The sequence below is a fragment of the Pogona vitticeps genome, chromosome 2 (genome assembly GCF_051106095.1).
Source record: "Pogona vitticeps strain Pit_001003342236 chromosome 2, PviZW2.1, whole genome shotgun sequence".
NCBI lineage: Eukaryota > Metazoa > Chordata > Lepidosauria > Squamata > Agamidae > Pogona > Pogona vitticeps.
The window spans coordinates 158,037,558-158,060,388 of NC_135784.1; the positions used below are offsets into that span (position 1 = coordinate 158,037,558).

At 41.1% G+C, this 22,831-nt stretch overlaps 1 protein-coding gene across 5 annotated transcripts in view; it reads left to right on the forward strand.

Moving 5' to 3' along the window:
• Window positions 1-22,831, forward strand: part of RHBDL3 (rhomboid like 3) — a 148,792-nt gene that overhangs the window by 58,767 nt on the left and 67,194 nt on the right. For all 5 annotated transcript variants that reach the window (XM_020783483.3, XM_072990962.2, XM_078385168.1 and 2 more), the window contains one exon: window positions 16,414-16,572. In XM_020783483.3, the coding sequence (XP_020639142.2) occupies window positions 16,414-16,572 (159 nt within the window). The remainder of the gene's footprint in view (window positions 1-16,413; window positions 16,573-22,831) is intronic.

The following is a 22,831-nucleotide window of genomic DNA, read 5'->3' on the forward strand; positions in this document are numbered from 1 at the left end:
ACAGGGACAGGCACTGTTGGAAACTCATAGGAAACTACCTTAAGCAGTTCATTGGTCTCTTGAAGTACTGTTGATTCCAGCTGGCAGCTTTATGCATTGGGTCGGAGGTCTTCCTCAGCCCTGTCAGCTGAGCTTCTCTTAATTGGAGATGCTACAGAGAGAAAGAAGTATGCAAAGCACACGTGTTACTGCTGAGCTATGGAGATCAGATGAGCTATGGGAGATCACATTCCCTGCAAATATGCCTATAAAACAGTTAATAATAGCTTTTCCTTATTTCCTTGGAGATAACAAAATAATACAGACTCTGCTCACAATACAGTGTGCAAAATTTTGGCTGATGCAGCATTCTTCCTTAGCTCAGAGGTTAACTTTTTTTTCTTAGAATAATAATCTTAGCACTACAGAGCTGGAAGGGACCCTGTGGATCACTAAGTCCAGCTATTGTCAAGTGGGAAATCAAACTCCCAACCTTTGGCTCTGCAGCCATATACCTAAGCCACAGAGCTATCCACCAATTCTGATACAGAACACTTGGAGTTTAGCCCTTGTATTTGCTAGAAGCCTTTGACAATATATAAAATATAAATGTAAAAACTGATGGTAATCCAAGTGAGTCTCTAGAACCAATTGCAATGCTTTTGTTTCTTTGTTTACCACTTTTCCCCTAAAAAGAATCCAAGGCAATTAAAAAGCAATGATATTAAAGCTAAAACAACAAATTATTACAATATTAAAAAGAATTATATAAATGCAATATTAAAACTAGTAGACAAAAACAGTAGGAAAAATGTTAAAAACAACAGTGACAATAAAAACAAAACAGTCCCATAAAAAAACACACTTCCTCTCGTAGACAGCCAGTCAATAAGAAAAAACCTCCCTGAAGAGAAAGGTGTTTGCCCGCTTGGAGAAGTCCTTTGTTAGGCAGAGAATGTCTCTAAAGAACAATATGATAATTCTTCATATTTGCAAAGCCAGGGTCTTATTTTAGACTAGGTTCAAAGTTCTTGGTGTTTCTAAGTCATTATTTCAAAATACTGCAAGGAGATCATTCTTACTCTCAGTGTAAAATGGTACCTGAACTAGACCTCTGAGATCCACTTAACCAGTAACACTAAACTTCCTTCCTATGGTAACAGGTAATTAAATGTCATGTTATTGAACTTCTTAAAGGACACTTGCGGAATATGCAGCCCTCATGACGTTGTGGGCCTGCAACTCCTCAGCTGCTGTGCGGGCTGAAAGTGATGAGAACTGAAATCTGAGAACCTCTGGAAGACTATGTGTTGCCCAGCTCTGCTTGCCAGTTCTCCAAGCAGAGATGTCAGTCACAAACAACAATTTCTTGGAAGGCAAATTGATCATGACTGAAAGAAAAATGATTTGTGCTAGAACCCAGATACAAAAAAGATAGCAGATCTGAGCTCCAAAACAAACTAATTTGAGCCAGTTTTCTGGTCCAACACCCGTTTTGTAGAAGGAAACCTGAGAGACTCAGAGACAAGCAGGCAGGTGAAGAAAGTGGGTGAAGGCAGAGTTTTGAGATTCTGACAAGTCACACATTTACTTCCACAAGCAAACCCATTCCATGAAAGCAAAGTGATGCTGCTTAGAGAATCACACATAAGAAATGAACATACATACATGTCCACATCTCAGACAAAACACATGTCATGTTTTCCTGTCTCTGGCAGAACACATACTTGTACCTCCATGCCCATGTATGGTGTGCCAGACTAAGCCAACCCATTAATATGAATCACTTGCTACATCAAAAGAAAGAATGCATCATATTCTGCAGAGGCAGACCTTTTCCTCTCTATCATTCCCTTGATTCCTCTAGGAATATCCTTAGCATGTCCTTTATCTCTCCTGGACATTCCTTATCTTGCTCCCCATATTTATCCTTGTTCTGGGAAGCTTAGTATGCTTCAAAACCAAATCAAACTGTGAGTGTGGCTACACTAGCAGCAGGAAGTGGGCTAGTGTGGGTTGCTTTGGAACAGTCAGGCTTTATTAGAACCAAAGAGTGATCATGCACACAGGAATGGCTCCTGCCAATAGTGTGAAGTGGCTTAATAAGCAAATTAATCACTTCCCCTGCTCATCAGAGGATAGGAGAAGTGAAAAAATGTTTGATGATAGATAGATGTATCGCTGATGTGCTACATCAATGATATGTAAAACCCTTTTCTTTGCCTTCTCTTAAAAGGCTGATTAAGAAACTGTTTCCAACTGAACCCACCACTATGGATTTAAATGTTGTAATAATGTAATATAAAATACAATAGGACCCCCATATCCATGGAGGATAGGTTCCATGCCCCCCCTGAAGATGCCTGAAATAGATAATACTGTCTTCCAAATGCAAATGATAAGTGATCAGACGATAAGGAGAAAGGCACTGAGTAGTGCTTGTGCTGCTGGCAACCGTGTCCCATTGGAGAAAATGAGGACTCAGCTCCATCCCTCAAAACAGCCTTTGGGAGGATGTGACACCACTTCCCGGCTCAAAGAGGCAGGCATGGTCAGCCGTGTTTATGTGAGACCTCAGTAACAGAAACAGTGGATGCAGACGTCCTGCTGTAGCTAACAACACTGCAATTTTTTCACAACCAAAATCTGTGACTTATGGCACCTTCCTCACCTGGCTTAATGGCAGGACCAGCCCTGGTCAAGAAGATGCCTTATATTGCAGCCCAGCTAAATCATTACATGATGCATCTCTGCACTGTGTTGAGGTTTCTAGTTTTAACTTTGGTGTGTTCTTCCTGATCCATCAGTGAAAGGGTCAGAATTAACCCTGAGCAGTAGTTTAAGAGTGCAGTTTTGGAAGTACCAAATTCAAATGTGATTTCACCCCAAGCCTTTTTCCCCCCATCCCTAAGACTTTTTTTTTCAGCTACATCCTCTCATTGTGCAACAGAAGCCCATCAGGCACTGCACCAGTAAGGATAACTGGGATGATGTGCATAATGGGTATTGAACACTGTAAATTTAGTTTCTGAATTGCTAGTTCCTATTATGCAGGAAGTCTGCTTGAAGCAGATTTTTTTTATTAAAAAGCTCTTCTCTGCATTACTTCTTTTTTTAAAAAAACATTTTATTAGTTTTTCAATCTATCTACTGTACATTCAATTTGTGCTTGTTAAACATCGTGTTACATGGGTTGCTTATAATTATTTGTTTTTTGCATCTTGGTGTCTTCTTAGTTGTCCCTTCAAAATCTATACATTTTAAAACATTTAATCCATTCAGGTGTATATTTTAGTATACAATATTGGCTACTATCATAATATTGCTCTCATAGTATACAATGTTCTCAAAGTCCTCTAATAACCTAATAAAAGTAATTCCAGTTCCAAATGTATATAATTTTGAGGTGATTTAAACTTTGACAAACTTTGTATTTTATAGCAGTAATAACTGAATAGGTTCCTAAGACATAATAGATGTTATCTAAAGCATTTTATACTGATTTTCTTTATATAATTTTCTATCATGTCTATATCAATATCATATCTAATGTATGTTCATTAATTACTATTTGTTTTATCTCATCCTTATATCTAGCTTCAATTTACCTTAAGAACCACTGTGTTATGCCTTTACCCTGATTAGTGATCCCTTATTTCAATTTAATTCCTTTTTCTAATATACAGGATATGCCCCTTACAATTCCAGAAATTAGGTATATACATGCTTTCCACATTGAAGGCCACCACATTTTTTCCCTTTTTCATCTTTCTAAGTAACTCCTCCTCTTATTTGTCTTTTCCCAGTTCTTGTTTCTATCTCTCTAAAACTTCTGCTGTGCGTTGTGCCATCTGAGAACATTTTATACAGCTGATCTATCTCCAATAGATCATCTAGGCTCTTTTTAATTAGATCTGTTTATTCTCTCCCCTTATCTTCCCTTAGCACACCTAAAATTCTCCTCAGCTCCAGAGTTAGAGTTAAATCTCCTAGGTTTTCTCCTATAATTCCTTGAGCCCCTCTTTTGATTGGCATGCATCATCCACCACCCTCTCATTTCCTTGTTCATTATTCCTTGTCTCCTGTTGACTATAGTTCTTCTTCAATTGCTCCTTGAATAATTTCACCTCTTCGTTATGGGATCTCACTATTTGTAAAATTGCTTGAAGAGTAGATTTTGTTTCATCCCAAAATTGTCCTTTTTGTGGCATTATGTCCCAGATGTCAAATAATTGTATTCCAAGTGAAAGTTATCCAGATGCTTAAAGTAATCAGTCCTGTTCCATCAATACTTGCTTCCATAGGTCCACTTTAATAGATTGATCATCTTTAGGGTTAAGCTTGAATCCAGTTTCAGACATAGAGAGTTTTCCCCGCCTAAAGGCTCAAGTTCAGAACCCAGGATACAATTTAGAAGTTCTACTTTGGCTAAATTGGGCTTTCTAGGGTTAATTTATCTGTAGTTTAGTTCCATTCTCAAAAAGAAAAGGAATGCCAAACAACCATAAAGTGTTCATGGTCATTGATTCTAGGCTTTTGCCAACATCTTAGATAGTTGTTACAAGTAGCATAAACAAATTTTAGTTTCCCAGAGTTGTTGCCAATGATGTTTTCAAGAGAAAGATTCTTAAGTTCATAATGACCAAGTAATACCAGACTTACTTCCTTGAAATATAATTAAATGTCTAATTAATATCCAATTTATTTTCCTTATGTCCCCCTGTGTCTCATCCTCTCTCCAGATTCACCGCTGCTCAGTCAGTGCTGGGGGATAGAAGATGCTATTTCTACTGTAGGAATTGTCTCATGCAGGGATAGTAAAGCAATACAGTTAAAAAAAATTTCTCACCCAGTAGTAACATGATACAGTATTAATTAGGCTGATTTATCACCTCTCCATTGCTGGCTGCTGACGACTTGCAAGCAAGTTAGTTCAGCTGCTTGTATCTGCCCGCTGTTTGATTAGGGAGTTTCCTGGATCAAATGTGGCTAACTGCTGTTCCCCCTATGATCAACAGGCTTCTCCCCCATTTCACCACCTATTTGGGATGATTTGGGGGGTCCCAAACAGGTCAGAATTCAGCCCAGGGGACGGAGCTCTGTCCTCCTCTTGCTGTTTCGTCGCAGCATCAAGCTGGATGTCCCTGCATTACTTCTGACTGTCCTGTTCCTCTGTGTGTGTGTGTGTGTGTGTCCATGTGTGTGTCCGTGTGTGTGTCCATGTGTGTGTTTGTGTGTCCGTGTGTGTGTGTGTGTGTTTAAACACATGTGAAGCTGCAAAAGTTGAGATTTATGGAATACAGCCTTGAATATGCCTTGCTAGCTGTCAAGCAATGGTGGAGATGAAAACCTACGTTTCTATCTTGGACGCTAAAATCAGTTGTAGGTCTCACGCTGTTCCTTTTTCCATTAGTTTTAATGGACTTGCATAAATAATAGAGGAGGAAGTGGTGGAGCTGGAAAGGGCTAGGTTGACAAACAGACTCTTTAATCTTAAAACAAACAGCCAAGCTCTGGGCATTTCCTGCTTCCCTTCAGTCTGCTAACCAACTTGCTTTTAAGTGTTACATCTTGTTTTATTGCCAGCGACCCCACAGCAGAATTAGTTTTAATTTTATTTAGGTACTTCTGTGCTTCTCCCTGTGAGATACAAATTGGTAGGTATGTAGCTGCTTGGCAACACACAGAGACACATTTCATGGAGGATATAGCTGTTAATGGCTGTTATTCACGACCACGACGACTACTACTACTACTGCTGCTACTGCTGCTGCTGCTGCTGCTGCTGCTGCTGCTGCTACTACTACTACTACTACTACTACTACTACTACTACTAATAATAATAATAATAATAATAATAATAATAATAATAATAATAATACGCCATCAATTCTGACTTAAGATGACCCTTTTAGGGGTTTCCAGGTAGATAATACTCAGAAGTGGTTTACCATTCCTTTCTTCTGAAGGAATCCTGAGATTCTACAGCTTACCCAAGGCCGCATAGCCTGGCTCTACTTGTAAAAGACATAGCGAGGAATTGAACTCCCAGCCTCTAGTTCTGCAGCCAGATACCTAAACCACTGAGCTGCCAGGTATTAATTTGGCTATCAGAATCTTAACAGAAGTCACTGGAGAATTCAGCTAAGAGAGGGCTGCTTCCCTCATTCCATGTTTGTGGCCTTCCTCATGTTTGTGGTTAGTTGGTCATAGTGGGAAACAGGATGATGGACTAAGTGAGGCTTTGGCCACTGACTTTGTTTTGTTCTAGAGCAGCCATTCTGAACAGGGGCCCTATGGCCCCCTGTGGGACCCTGGCAAATTTGAAAGGGGCCATAGACTGGAAACAATTCCTCACACACCACCTCATATGTGACTTATACAATTCTAACTTGGACTATATTTCTTTCATATGCTGTTTATGACTGTGTCCAAAGGAAGGTTGTCAATGGCTGCTGTAATGCAACTTATTACATTAAGCAACAGGATTTCAGCGTATGTATGTTATGTGCCATCAAGGCAGAACTGACTTATAGTGACCCTAATAGAGTTTTCAAGATAAGGGAGATATTTAAGGAGTGGTTTTAGCAGTTCCACATGCCTGGTGAGTTTCAGTGAACAGGTGGGGATTTGAACCTCGGTCTCCTGAATTTGAACCTAGGTCTGTGACTCTATTTGCTATACCATGCTGGGTACTCATAAGACCAAACTCTGTTCCTCTTTTTCATCAGAGACAATAAAAGTGCTAAATAGGTGAACCAGAAACCTTCTCCATACAAGCATGTGAATTGCCACTGAACTTCAGTCCTGGCCCCTGCTGCCACTCCAGATAGGTAGCACTGGCTTAAATTGACAGATAGCTTTTGGAGAGTGTCCTGTGATCTCCTATAACTTTTTTTTCTTCTTCCTTGCCTGTATTGTATCATATGGCTGGCAGAACTGAGATACTACCCAAATTAAAGTATTCTAGGAAAGGGCAAAACAAAACCAGAATCTTCGCTGACTACTTGCTGATCAATATTATAACCTTTTGCTTATTTTCCACACTTCAAAACAGAAACTGCTCAAGAATAGAGCTCCTTTGAAAGCCGGTGGTGCCCTTCTGTGGAGCTGTCCAGCATGCTGGAGGACTAAGTGATTTACAGTACTGGGAATACAGTATTACTTCAGCACTTGAATGTGATCTGGCTTCTTGTGAGAAGAGTTGTTACTTCTAGCCCTTGGGTTCACCTCTGGTCAAAGCAATTTAAAGTATGTGAAACATAGGGCTGGGTGGTATTTAATCATTATGGGCTGTCTGCAGAGCATACTACAGGGGGAGAGCTGAAGAACATAAGAAGAGCCCTGCTGGATCAGGCTAAGGGCCCATCTAGTCCAGCTCCCTGTATCTCACAGCGGCCCCACCAGATGCCTCTGGGAGCACACAGAAAACTTGATACCTGTCTCCTGATACCACCCCCCTTGAGTGGTATCAGGAGAGTGCATGTGACTCTCTGTGTGTGCATTTAAGAAAGAGAGAGAAATTCGTCTATTATGTGAAGGAATCAGGATGAGGAAGACCCTATCAAGTTGGCATTCCTAGGCACTTCACCCATCTCTTCATCTTCTTGCTACCCAGTACTTTCTTTTTTAGGATTGTATGAAGGTCAAATTAGGGAAATGCTGCTGAATTTCTATTGTGGCTTCTGTCAGTTCCCCTCTTTCCAATAGATTATTCTTTTAAGATGAAGAAAAGAGGTTTTGTGTTTCCCAAAGTGGGCACCAAATATTTTGGAAATTAAGGCATGGGGAGAGCTGTGCCCTGTGCTTGTTTATCCCCAGGAATCCTTCTGGCACTCCTGCTGCTTTTGAATGTGGATCATGCAGCTATGATAGCTGCAAGGTCATGGCTTACATCCAGTGTTTGATGTGGAGGATTCATTCAGATTCTCATTGTTAAAAGCCACTGATCTCTTTCAAATTCTTCTCCACCAATTTGTCTAGTAAAGAAATGAAATAAAATAGGGGAGAAATAGAGCACAGAAGTCAGGAGAAGGAGGTTCATCATTTTATTTTATTTTATTTGGGAAGAAATGTAAAGTTCAATCAGTGACATTTCCGGGAAGGACTGGAATCCTTGCTGATTGACAGGGTAAAGAGTTTTGAGCCATCCCAATGTTTTGAATTTGAGCTCTCAGAACCAATTGACAATATGGCAGATATAAAGGGATTATAGGAATCATGATCCACAATGTCTGGTGGGTCAAAGTTTCCCACAGATAGCAAAACCAATGCAACAATATCAGTAGAAATTAAGTTCTTATATTCCCCCCTCAACCCCAATAAAGCACCGGAGGGGGAGGATAAATTCAAATGACCCTGTGATCTGTTGGGGTTTTTTTTTTAGATGTTGCAGTTGTTTTATTGTTTCTTGTATTGTCATTACTTGCAGATGATATTCACTCTATACATATTGCTGTGAAGCATTTATACAGTATCAGTGGAGATACGACCACCTTTTTACTTAGAAATACATTTGAGGGGGGCTCCTGTCCCAGAGAAGTACTATTCATGTGGTAGCTGAATTGTATCACATTTGCTTCTCTGCCTTGTTTTCAGCTGGGCAGTGGCCTCGTCTTGTTTCGGTTGCTCTGATTGGCCCCAAAGTTGTTTGTTCATCTTCATTCAAATGAGATCCGATTTGAAATGGGGAAAAAACTGGGTTGAGTAGTGCTGTGATTTCCCCAGATATCAGGCCATTGTTTAACAGCAGTGCGGCTTTGGTCCACCCTATTTGTGAATTCAGCCATGGCTAATGTGCCTTTAATTAAAGCAGCAAAACAATCTGAGATTTCTGATTCCGTGGGAGGAGGAGACCTCAAAAAACTTTCTCCAGTGTTAAAGCAAAGTTCCTGGATGATTTCCTGCCCCTTTTAACTGTTTCATTAGGGATGTATATTAATTTTGGCAGAATAATCTAAAAACTTTGTTAAGGCTCATGATAGGTAGAGAGAATTCAGTCTCAAGTAGGGTTGTGATTAACGTCCTTCAACATATTTACATTTTTGCTTAAGAGGCTGCTGGAGGGATCAAGGGAATTAAGGGCAATTGTGATTGAAATGCAGAGGAAATCTTGCATGAAATTACCGTTAGTGGCCTATTGTTGGAGGGGCTTCCAGCCGTCCACACCCTCAAGCAGTTTGGTTGCATTTTGCTCACTGAAGTATGAAAGTAGAGGCAGGAGTAACACAACTGAACTTAAAATAGGAAGCCATTATGTTGACTTGATGATAGCGTTCATCTGAGGCTGTGTTCTAAACGGGGCTAAGAACTCAAGGGACTCAGGAGCTAGTCCTGATTTGACCTCTTAATGAAACTCGATACATTGGCAGTCCCCCCATTCATAACTCAGTAATGGATAAATGCTCCAAGCTCCTCTTTAAGGTCAGTTTTCTCTCTTTCTTTCTTCCCTCCCCTTCTCCCCCACTACCCTCATGTGGGGTAGGGGTGTGTGTTTGTCAGAAGTATGCTAAAATATATAGCTGTAAATTTCTAAAACAGAAAAAAAAAGGAATCAATTATTTGGAAAGAGCCTCTCAAATCTTCTGAAATCTGTGCCTTCTATTTATTCTTTTAAGAAAAGCAAATTGAAACTATTCATGAATCATTTCTGCATGTGGGTCTTACATTAAATCATGTATATTTACTGTGAAAATTTCATTTTAGCAGCAGCCATATCTAGATTAAATAGCTTCTAATTTGCATGCGTTTGAATTAGATCCCAGTATTTGACTTATTAAAAGAAGCCATTTAACATCTCAAAGACAGAGAATTTGTAGTTTAAACATTTGGGTAGGTTTTTTACAGGACAGATGTTTGATCCGTGGGAGTCTTATCAGTTCATCATCACACAGTACATCTGCTGATGCAGCAAAGGATATATGGAAGTGTATCACCAGGGGAGGGGAGGGTTTCCATCTAACTAAGCACTGGCAGTCCAAAGTTGCAAAGAGATTACAGGGGTGTTTTGGAGAATAGTTTTGCTATCTGTGTGAATTGATTTCCCAATACTTATGCCTAGGACAAATGAATTGTTCTGTATTTATTGAAGTGTAACTATAACCAGGTACCAGCTAATCGGTTATGGTGTTATGTTTTTTTCTTTTTTGGTAGAGGTGTTACTAGATTTTTTTGGGGGGGGGCTTCCCCTCCTGGCTTTGCCCTACTTGTCTCACCTTTTAAAAATCTGCTCAGGCTATGGTGGCAGTACTGGTTGGGACCACACCATTTCTCCTTCTCTTTCTTAATGAAGGGGCAAGGATGGCAGTGAGCAGTCTTCCCTTGTTCTCCTGCTCTTACTACTTAGTGCCCCAGCTCAGTGGGAGGTAAAATGTCCACGAAGGAGAATGCAGTTTCTCTTTTTTTTGTATTGAAGAGAAGTGCAAAAGTAGGAGCTAAAGTTACCTCTGTGGGAACTGGATCAGATCCAGCATCAAAGTCTAAACATATCCTGCCAAATGTTCTGCAGATTGTTCACAGTGGGTTGTTGAGTGGTCTGTCTTCTCCTCTCGTGTGGTAGGATGCAAAAGGCTTTGACTGCTGAATGACTCTGAGCAGATGCAATATCTTGCTCTTATTGCTGCCAGCGTTGCCACAGTATCTCATTTCCTAAATTAGGAAATCAGAGATTCCTGGGGAGCAAGTTTCCCCAAGGGACACCCCGTTTACCATGCCTCCAATCTCTTTTTCTTGTGTGATCCATGTTAGCAAGTATCAAAGGTGTATAGTTGAGATGAGATGAGAGAGGGTAGCTCCAATTTCCATCATTTTATATCTACATACATTGAATTCCAGTTTGCAGTTTTGTTGCCCTTTGGTTTATTTTGGAAGGAGTCTTCTGGACATTTTTGCAAGTTGCTTGGATCTTCACCACTCCTGAATAATTTGGTAATTGTAAACCTGGCCAACTTCATTGCTCACACCCTAGCTCCTGATCCTTTATTTGTTTTTGTTTGACTTCTATACTGCCTATCTGGCTACAAGGCCATATCATTTATGAAGGACTTAGGTAGCATGAGTTTGAAATGCAGAGGGCCCTGTTCTCTCGCTGCAAGAGTACCTCGTTTATTCCAGGTGCATGGAGCCTGCTTGTTTGTTGGGGTCTTGGAGAAAGCCAGATGCTCTCCCTTTCAGACCCATCCCATATGGGAGATTTTAAAAAGGTGAAACCCTTTTAGGTGTCCCCACGGAGCCCTTCCCTCTTGTTTTTTGTTCCTGCATTGGTTGGGACAGAGGTGGAAATAAGAAATAGCTGGGGGAGGGGTGGTTTTAATGCCAACTTCTGTATGTGTGACGATCTCAATCCAAATTTGGGCCATGTACACTTGCTTTAATATATATATTTTTAAAACACCCTACACACTGTGTCAGAATCCTGTTATTTTCAGGGGATGAGTGCAAGAGAAAATATAGAAGTCATGGCTTAATGGGGGTCTTTCCTCTGCTGTGTTGGTTTTGCTCCTAGTCATGGAAATGTCATACACAGTAGCTTGTAGTTAAACTACTATTAACTATGTTGACTTTGTGTTTCCTCTTATACACACATTTAAAAAAAGTTGTAATTCGGTCTGGAAGCATCACTCCTGAGATGATGTGAGGAGATGATGAAGTGCTGCCTGTGATGGCTCATTTACATGTGCAGATGTATCAACTGAGACTGTCATAATGGAGTGCTGAATGCATATACAGTAATGTGAACTTGCTCCAAGCAGTGCATACCAACACAGCAGCTGATCCTCTTATTCAACAGCTCTGCCTGCAGTCTCATTTGTAATACAAACAGTTGCAGTCATTTATATACTGTAGAGAACTCCAGAGTGTAGGTCTGCTTGCTTTGCTGTCAGGAGCAAGCTAGAAAAAAAGTTGTCAGAGTCATGCAATCAAGAAGCAGTATTTCTTTAGAGGAACGTGGAAAAAAAGTCTTTATCAAGTGAAATGAACAAAAGCAGCAATAGCTCAGGTCTGACATGGTGTGTTCCAAAGGCAACACTATATTCATAGATCTCTACAGTACTTATTAAAGAACCTCTCTTTAGAAGCATGCCCTTTACATTTAAAATACATTTTATACTCTTAAAAGGTCACAGTGCAGATTTCACCTTATGAAAAGTGAACACAGGCATTGATCACAGTGACTAATGCAGGGAAAGAATATGGGAAATGCAACATCATCATTCTCAATCTGTGGTTTTCCAGATGCTTCAGACAAACTATTCTCAGCCTATTTTTTTGTCTCCCCCATAAACACAATATGAAAGAAATATAGGCCAAATCAGGATTGTATACGTCCTATAACGGGCCTTATAAGGTGGTATGTGAAGACTTGTTACTGGTCTATGGCCCCCTCCAAATGGGCCAGGGTCCCCCAGTGGGCCATGTGCCCTCCATTGAGAATGGTGGCTTTAGCCTTTAACTTCCCAGATATCCCAACCAGGAGAGCCCATGGTAGGAATTCTGGGATGCAGTTAAGCAATATCAGGAGAGCTGCACATTGCTCAACCCTTGTCATATCCTTTGAGAGTCTGAAGTGGCTATTGACCAACCAGGAAAGAAGACAGAGGTCTTGGACCCATGGCAGTAACCTAATAGAAATATCAGCTCTGGGTGGAGCAGCAGCAGCAGCCGTGGTAGTGAAGGAGACACAGTTCTTGTGTGGAAATTTTTCCACCCAAGAGGGGGGGTGCCTTCTTCCCCTCCCCTTGCTATGCCAGTTGAACTCCTAGGAAACAGGCTCAGAATAAAAGAGCCTATAGTGTAGTGCTTTTCTAGAAGTCTCTTGCTCAGGAACATCTGAGATACAGTCCTAGCTTTTGTTTGCATCTCAGAAAGATCATAAGATCTCCCCCCAAAAAAGGGGGGGGAATCAAAGCGTGGATGGAATGATCTTGCTTGGAATGGAAGGAAAGACTTAATATGCTTGTGGCTTTTTAAATTAGGGGTGGGAAGAATATGATTTTAAAAAGAGAATTGTATGGAAGCTTATGAAAATTAGGCATTTGGGGAGAAAGTGGTTAGAAAAAACAGTAATCTGAATTTGAGGTCAGCCTATGGAACTGATGAGCAGCAGATTCAGGACAGGCAAAAAGGGAGCACTCTTTCACACACAGAGGCATTCTGTAATTAACTTATAGAATTCTCTGCCTCAAGGTATGGTAATGTTTAATAGCTTTAAAAGGGGATAAGACAAATTCATGGAGGATAGACCTACCAACTGCTGTTAGCTGTAATAGCTTAATAGAATCTCCAGCATCAGCAGGGCTTTGCATATTGGTTGCTTGGATGCCAATAATTAATGAAGCACAGGGCCTTTGTATCCTGCTTAAGGCAGAGGTTGCCAAAATTATTTGGGGGGCCACAGATTCAAGAATCCTCCAGGCAGTGTAGCTGCTGGTCATGATGGCTGTACGAGGATTCTGGAAGTTGTTTTTCCAAAAACTGAGTTTCCCAAGCTCTGACTTTTCAGGAATTTTATTTAAATCTTCTGGCTCACTGGTTCCTAACCTTGGGTCACCCAGATGTTCTTGCACTGCAATTCCCAGAAGCCTTCCCACCAGCTATGCTGCCAGGGTTTCTGAGAGTTGCAGTCCAAGAACACCTAGGTTACCCAAGATTGGGAACCACTGTTCAGGCTGACCGGTTTCAGGAGCAGACATGTGCAGCCTACAGCAGTCTGTCTCAACCTGGTGACTTCTAGAAGTTGTGACCATTTCTGGATATGGTGGCCAGGGATAGTGGGAGGTGTAGACCAACACATTTGGAAGGTATTAAGTGGAGAACAATGAGCTAGACACGTGCACATCCAGCCAGCCTCTTAGAATTGCTTCTTTTTCCTCCTTTAAAAGTTAAGCAGCAGAAGAAGTTCATGCACAGTGACTTCAGGTGCCCTGATTGAACCTTTAGAAGCTCCATAGGCATGTCGGCTTAGCAAAAGAGCTGGCCTTGCCCTTATGCCAGTTTGGGCTATTGTTATCCTGTAGACATGCTTTCAGTTGCTCTACTTGATGGAGCTTTGTGCCAGATTTAGCTGCTGGCAAGCTGCTGTCTCCCCCGCCCCCAACCCTGTCCCTTGTGGGCTGCTTGCCAATCCAGCTTTTCGTCTGTTATTGACATCCAATCAGTCCCAGCAGAAAAAAAATGTAGCCTTTTGTTAAGTGTCAGAAACAGCAAGGGTTTTTAAAAAGAGAGATTCTGGTCGTTTTACCAAACTGCCTTTTTTCATGTACAGAATGTTTCCATGGAAAGGTGCCCTCCTGGGTTGAAATTTCTCTCATAAATCCCCACTTCTTTTCTTCTGGTTTTCAATCCAGCTGACAAGCTTGATATCATTATTATTGGCAACTGGAGGCTGGCAGGCCAAGTTTGTGAGATCAAAGGGAAATCTTCCCCCAGATGAGATCCAGCCAAGACCTTACTTCATTGGACTTACTGTAAAACCCACTTCGTTTCTTTGGGGATTTGAGTTTATAAAAGAAAATGTCTTCAGTCTGATGCTGGTTTGAACTTTTCTTTCTTTCTTTCTTTCTTTCTTTCTTTCTTTCTTTCTTTCTTTCTTTCTTTCTTTCTTTCTTTCTTTCTTTCTTTCTTTCTTTCTTTCTTTCTTTCTTTCTTTCTTTCTTTCTTTCTTTCTTTCTTTCTTTCTTTCTTTCTTTCTTTCTTTCTTTCTTTCTTTCTTTCTTTCTTTCTTTCTTAGCATAAAACTACATGTTGCTCCCTAGCAGATTTGTATCTTTTCATTCATCACTCCTGCTACTACAGAAGTAAAATCATTTGCAAAGAAATTCTTTTTAATCCTCATCACCCAGTAAATTTTAGAAGTGCTCTCTTTTTTTAAAAAAAATTGACTTTATTTGAGAATTGTTCTGTTTTAAGTGAGGAATAAATTATAGTAAGCATTTATTTCGAACACAAACACAAATTTTCAGTTGAATATTCTCTTTTTAGTCACCAGAGATAAAATTCCTTGAAACTATATTACCCAACATATTTAAAACCTCCATATACATTTAGAATGGAGTTGAGCAGATATTTTTACTTGACCTTTAAAAAGATTTAACGTATAACAGAAACCAGTGTGGTGTAAGGAAAAGAGTGCTGGGCTCAGGAGACTTTGGTTGAAGTCTCTGCTTGGCCATGAAAATTCAGTAGAGGTGATGATGGTAAACTATTCTTTGAACATATCCTGTTAGGTTTGCCATACATTTAAAAGAGAAATCATCTTCCTAAGAAATCATACTTGGACTGTCTTGCAAGGACTGTCCCATTTTCAAAAGATTACAAACAGGGAAACATCTGATTGTATCTCAGTTTTGTACAGTATTCTGCTTGTCCTGACTGATGCATTCTACGAATTATAGCCCAGTTCATCTGGAGGATAACAGGTTGAGAAAGCCTGCACAACAGTTCTGTTGCTGAGCTGATACAGCTTCATCTCTTGCAACCTGTTATAGATAACATATAAATATCATAACAGTTTTTTAAAGGTTTTTTAAAAAAAAGCTAGAAATGTTTAGAAAACCCACCACACAACAGGAGCCCTTGAGTAAAATGAAACAACAGAATAAATTCTGAACTTTGACAGAGAGTATCAAACGTACTCTACGAGGTTATGTCACTCATGTCATCAGGATGGGAAGTTTTCTAGGCAAGACAAATGTTTTTCTTTCGGAAACCAAAAGTATTCCTGAATGGAAGAGAAAAGAGAAAAAACCATCAAGTTAGAGTGGGAAAAGATACACTATCTCTGCTCTGAGAAAGGACAAGATGTCAATATAAGAAAGGTTTTTGAATCTTACCATGGCTGCTTTGATGAATTGTTTACTCTTGTAATCCACTTGAATATGTATCTCCCATTTGAGACATGCAATTAAGTCTCTTGTGGAAAAGAAGAGAATAGTGAAGGGAGTTTTGTTTAATATTCATTTACATTTGCTGTCTGTTGTAGGTTCAAAGGGACAGAAGCAAAGTTGGTTTTTTAAAAAATGAAACAAAATAGCAACTGTCATTTGTTATTTTGTGTTTGCTGGACTTGTATTTTTCTTACGTTGTACGCCACACAGAGTAGTTCTGGTAAAAGAGCAGGATTTTCATGAATGGTTTTTTATTGCTTGGGGAATCTACCCAGTTTGCATGCCATGCAACAGGATTCCACCTTCCTCTCTTCTCCCTTTCCTGTTCTCTGTGGCTCCATTAATTCATACTGCTTGAGTTACATGCATTATGAGTAAAGTAATCTTTGCACACTGGACTCTTCAGCATAATAGCTATTATAAGCCAGTCTGATGGAGGGCAAGATAGGACTGGAGGATTGTGAAGATCCTGCAACTGTTAGAGTTGGATGTACATGTTGTACTAATACACTGACCACCATTGTCTTTTGCCTCCCTTTCTCTCATTCAGTTTGACCCTGAAAACACTGGTTACATTAGTACTGAGAAATTTCGAAATCTTCTCCAAAGACATGGCTCTGAGCTGGATCCCCATAAACTGGAAGTGCTTTTGGCCTTGGCAGACAACAATTCCGACGGGAAGATCTGTTACCAAGACTTTGTCAACCTGGTAAGGGGTTCTGTTCAGATGGCAGGTTACATTGGGGGATTTTCTAAGTTCCTCGCTAAAAGTCCTTAGTGCTGGCAAACTGAAAATATGGTAAATGTGTCTCTCAACTGGCCCCTTAAATGAGACATTCCAGTATCTATGGACTGGCAGTCTGGTGTTGAGTTGCCCACACGGTGGTACCTGGCAGGTTGATTGGAGAATGTGTGGAAACTTCTGGAGCATTCCATTAACTGACTTCAGGTTCAAAATGTCGTTCTTAGTAGTTCTGTTCTAAGAGTCACTGGCATTCAAGGTGAGGTTTTCTTACAAAAGCTATCAGCATTCAACAACCTGAAAGAAACCAAAGCTCAGGGGTACATTTTGTATAAACTGAAGTATGCTTTTATATCTGGTAGGTGGAACACAATGCCTTGGTGTATATACACTTGAAAACTGACCTAGACTTATTATGCTTTTATCTTTCCTAGAAAGTGATTTGCGTTGTATATCCAAACGTCACCCCCCTTGGATGTGCTAAGCCTTTTTTTGAGGACCAGAAGCGACCAACTAGCCACTTGCTATTTCCAAAAAAATTCATATATGTTTTAAAAAAGGCCTTAAAAGCCTAGAAACATACTCTTTCTATATCTTGTAGAAAGGTGTTTCTCTCCACACCGGGTATGTTAATGGCTTTAGCTTAATGCAAAGATGTGGGTTACCCTGACACAGAACATTTACACTGCTTACATGCTGGCCTTGAATCTATAGTTGATGGGTTTCAATTACAGTATTTGTCTCTCACAGTTTTTCATCCCTGAGCCTGGATGCCCAGGTTTTGGAGGTGGCCAGAAGTGCATTTGCACAATTAAAACCGGTCCACTGGCGGTGCCTTTTCCTTGAGATGTGTCATTAGGCAACAGTGATCCATGCCTTAGGTACATCCCACTTGGATTATGTAACACACTTTCAGTGGGGCTGCCATTGAAGCCAGTTGTGAAATTTCAGCTGGTTCAGAATGCAGCTGCCAAACTGCTGACTGGGGCTAATTGTAGGCGGCATATAACTCCCCTGCTACAGCAACTGCACTGGCTACCAGCCTGTTTCCAAGGACAATTCAAAGTACTCCTTATCACCTATAAAACCCTGCTAGATTTGGGTCCAGGCTGCCTGAAGAACTGAATATCCTCATGTGAGTCTTCAGATCAGGCCCTTCTCTAGGTCCCGTTGCCATCAGAGGCTCATCCGTCAGGAACATGATGGAGGGCCTTCTCTCTGACTGCTCCCAGGTTGTGGAATGCTCTCCCTCAGGGAGTTATATTGATTTTGCCAATAGCTGAAGACCCACCTCTTCAGGCAGGCTTTTAGCAACTATGACTGGGTACTTGTTGTGGTATATATTTTTTAACTTTTCTATTTGTAAAGTTTTAAAGGCTTTTTCCATTAATGAATGGATTTTTAATTATTGCACTTAGCTGCTTTTTAAAGCACAATAAATTAATTGCTGTGATATATGGTGCTTTTAGTATTACTTGCTTTGACATTGTCGCTGCCTAGAATGGTCCTCACCAACCAGATAGGCGGGGTATAAATTAAATAAATAAATAAATAAAATAAAATAAATTGTGAGCTGCAATGGGTCCCCTCACCAGCCTACAAATCATACCAAACCAACAATGTGGTATTCAAGATGCAGAAAGTTCATAACAAGCAGAGACAGCTGACATTGTCAGCCAGCACATACATCCAGGTGTATGAAACGTTACTAATAAAAGAAACTAGCATGATGGCAAGCTGATTAAGGAGGCTGGAGCATCTGGATGCAGATCCACAGTTCAAGAGACTGATTTCCAGCTATGTCTCCAGTGAGAAGAGCCAATCTGTGTGGCTTTGGGCAAGCTGAGTGGTTCCAGAGCGCTGCCAGAAGGAGGGATTGGCAAATTGATAGAAAACCCTGGGAAATGTTGCCACAGGTTGGAATCGACTTGAGGGCACATAATTATTATAGTGGTGGCAATGGTATACCGATATGATGATATACTGGATACTGGACATAAACTGTGGATCTGTAGGTTGAGATCCCTCAAGCCACAAAGTGTGAGCCAATCGTGCTCTCTTAAATCTGTCCTGTGTTTCAAAGGTTAAACAATACAAATTGGCCTTGGCTTCATGAAAGATTAGTGAGCTAAATATGAATAATGATTAAGTCATGGTAACTGCAGTTGCTGAAAGAGAGAAACATAATTGTGTGTCTTTACTTGATGGGGTCAATCTGATACTTGGCTTCCATCTGTGAAATGGATATATATTTGAGGTGGCCAGTTCACTTCATTGTTAAGTCATTATAGTTTTATACACTTGTCTGATGATGTTGTGATGATTCTTGGTGTGCACGACGGGTCCTGCTGGAGTTTTCTTGTAGTAGCCTGTGTTGCATAATAGCACAGAACCAGTTTTGGAACACATTGATTTGTGTGGGTTTTTTTTGGGGGGGGGGGAAGCAGCCTTGAATGTTTCACAGAAGGTCAGGCAAGCTGTAGAACAAATGTGGGTCCCTTCCTATCTAGCTGCAGTCATTCACTACAGTCCCTGAAGACTTCAGTAGAATTTACTGTTCAGCCCTGTACGTAATTACTTGGGAATAAGCATACTGAATTGATTTACTTCCAAATACTTCAAGTTGCTTCCAGACTATGACAACCCTAATCAGCCTTTCAATGTACGTGAAATATTTAAGGAGTAGTTTTACCATTGTCACCCCAGAGTGAATTTCCATGGCTGAGTGGAGATTTGAACCCAGGTCTCCTGAGTTCTAGTCTGTCACTTTATCCACTATACTGCACTGGCTGTTCAAGTAGACATATGAAGATAAAGATGAAGTTCTCTGCAGAGTTACAGCACAGGCTTTCTCAAGGGGAGTTCTAGTCTCAGTTTTGTCACTTGTGAGTTCAGCTGTTTCTGAACACAGCCTGTTTTGCCCAAACTGAACTTAGCACCTGTCTGTTGTCTATGTATTTGCATTTTTCTACAAGCAAGCAAAATTGTGCTACTATACAGTCTTTTTGGTCTTCTTGCCAAAGGTGGACAAGGCGGTGTTATACACAGCATTCTTGAAATGTTCCCATCGTTCAGGTGCATTTGCATCAGCCAGACCTGGAAGAGTTTCCTCAAGCGCTTGGGCAAATTCCTCCACTTTTCTTTGATTGCAAGTCTTGCTGATGTCGATATGTGGTCTTCCTTCCTTTTTCGTGTGATATAATCTCTTTGTTGGCAGTTTTACTCTACTACACACCAGGGAGTGATCAGTATCGCAATCAGCACTCTGTTAACTCTGTGTGATCATAATACTAGGAAGGTTAGAACGCCTAGCGAGGATCAGATCGAGCTGGTGCCAATGCTTGGATCTTGGATGTCTCCAGGAAACTCTGTGTTGAAGCTTCGTATTAAAGAACATGTTGCTGACACAAAGACCATAATAACAGCAAAACTCCAGCAAGCGTTGGCCATTTTCGTTCATCTTCCCAGTGCCAAAATGGCCTAGACAAGTGGGCCAAGAATTGTGATCAGCACCAACTCTAGTATTAAAGTCTCCGAAAATGAACAGTGGCTCTCTCTCAGGGATTTTTTTAAATAGTAGCTGCCAGATTGTCGTAGAATTTGTCTTTGACTTCTGTTGTGGACGACAGTGTTGGTGCATATTGTCATGAGTTCGGCCAAAGAAGATCTGGAATCTGAGGGGTTAATTACAGCTGAGGAAAATGTTAGGCAATCAGAATCGCAGACAGCTGAATCACCACCAGATTCTCCTCCTCCACTAGCTAGAGTGAGGGATAAGCTTCGGCAAAGACTCATGACACAAAGATCAGAGGCTTGAATGAATGCTTCCCATGGGAACATCAGGTCAACCAGCCCTGAGTTGTAGCAGGATGAAGTGTTTAGATGACTGCTGCTGCTATAAAATATGCACCCAGAGACTTGGAAGTTTGTGGAAGCAGCAAGTCAACACTGTGGCTTGCATCCACGCTCTTGCTTATCTTGTATCTTGTTCTTTGGGCCCTTGGTTTTGGACTCTGACTTCTGACTATGGTTTGTGTTTTGGCTTTGGCATTTTGGTATCTGCTTTGCATCTTCTGGACTTTTGATATTGGACTGGCTTATTGGACTTTTGCCTGTTGAAACTCCCTGGGAACATGACACATGTGCACTAATGAAGGTGACCGGTCCCACTGATGAGTGGAGCTGCAGAGACAGGATTCTTTCACTCATCACAGTAGGTAGAACAATGGATCACAGCAAAGTGTTTCTGACTGCAAAACCAACACCATATTCCCTGGTCTCATTCAATGGTTTTCCCTGCCAGAAGAATGAGACATTTTTTTCTTTGACAGATACTGTACCATATCTGGCAATCTCTTGCAGGGCAACAATGTCCATCTGCAGTCTACTCAGTTCCATGTTGATGACAACTGTCTTGCGCACGTTGTCTATTTCCTGCAGGTCATCAGAAAAGGCAGGAGTCATTGTCCGAACATTCCAGGTGCCCAACTTTAGGGCATAAGTTTTCTTATGATTGTTGCATGGTGCAGGGTTATCGATCTGCTTGTCGGCTTTTGCCCTAAACCCCAAACACCCCGTGAGATTAACAGACCGTGACGAGGTGCAATGACCTCTCCCACCATTGGAACTGGCCCCTGGCATCATGCTGTATGCCAATTGAGCAAAGACATAACCGGAAACTGCTACTTCCCATGTTATTTCGATGCTGTATGCGAAGATGGAGTGTCCTCTCCAGAGCACGAAGCTTGGGTAAAATAATATGGAGGATAAGCTGTTACCCAAGCAGCAAATCCCCCCTCTCCTCATCACTGAAATAGTCCAAGGGAAAGGCAAGAGCCAATTCCAGCAATGTCGCAGGAGTTGCCAGAATGACACGAAGTGCCTCCAGGACTCCGGCTCTGGATTGTGCCTCGAGGTTAACTCCTTTTCCATCAGTGGATATAGCCACAAGACACTGGAGGCTTGAAATCTGAGTTTTCCTTCTCCTAGATGGGCTGCCTTCCAAGGCTGATGAGCCCCACCTGCCCGGCACCTGTCCTCCACAACTGGAGTAGGCCCATTTGAATCAGTGGAGCTTACAGAGGAGTTGACTCACCAAATTCCCACTGATTCAGTGGGCTAACTTTAGTGCTTCTTACTACGTTAACCAACAGGGTTTCAGACAATGAGTGTTAATTGATTGACAGGTCAGTTTCCCTTTGGCATTTCTGAGGAGTGCCTTGCAGTCCACCAAGGACTACTCCTGAGCAGCTTCATATGATCTTCCTTCAGCCCAAATCCTCTGCTTTTGCTCTGGTTGTCCTCCCCTCCTTCGTACATAGATCTCGCATTTTCCTGTTAGGGAGCTGCGTCATCCACAACGGACCTTAACTTGACTGCACAACTGAGATGTACCCTGGCACCTTGACAACTCGCCACAAATAACTGCATCAAGTTACGCAAGTCTTGTGTAAATACCAACAAGCCATTGGTTTTATTCCAAATTCTTCTCTAGCTCTTCCATTTTACCCCTATTCCCTTTGTATAAACTCTCTTTAGATACTTAGACATTTGGCTGCATTGATTTAGAAGTGCTGTAAAGTTAGCCCCCAAACCTTCCTGTGTGCAAGACTGGGTGGTTGCTAAGAAACACTCTGTATTCTCAGAATTCTGTAAGTTTTGTATTTTCTGGACTTTGAGGAGAAAAAAAGAGTCCTAAAGCTTATTCTTTCCAGAGCTGGAGTGAAGGGAAAAAAAAGGTTTCTTGGTTATAAGTCATAGCATTTCCCCAAACAGCTAAACAGCTTATCCAGTGTTCTGGCAAGAATTAGCCTGTGGTAACAACCCAGTAGTAATTCTCTTTGGACAACCTTGTAAGGAACGGATCAACCAGCAGGGAAATGCCCCAGGTCTATAACAGATCCTTTACACGGACATTCACAAAGAACCCCTAAAACCTGGAGCCCTAAGCAGTTGATACTTTTGGGAATGTGCAGTATAATTATCCTGTCAAAAATAAATAGATGAGGAAAGCTCTGACATCTGCCACCACTATGACCCTGGTGTGTATGCCCTACTTTAAGAGGCCTGACAGGTTTTACAGTAAAAGGAAAACATTATATGAGCAGTTTCTGACCCAGATGATCGCTCTTGTAAACAAGAAAATATCATTGTCTGTTTATTGAGCAAACGCAGCAAGAAACCATTGATTTCCTATTACACTTATCCTTCTGTTCCCATTCATTTA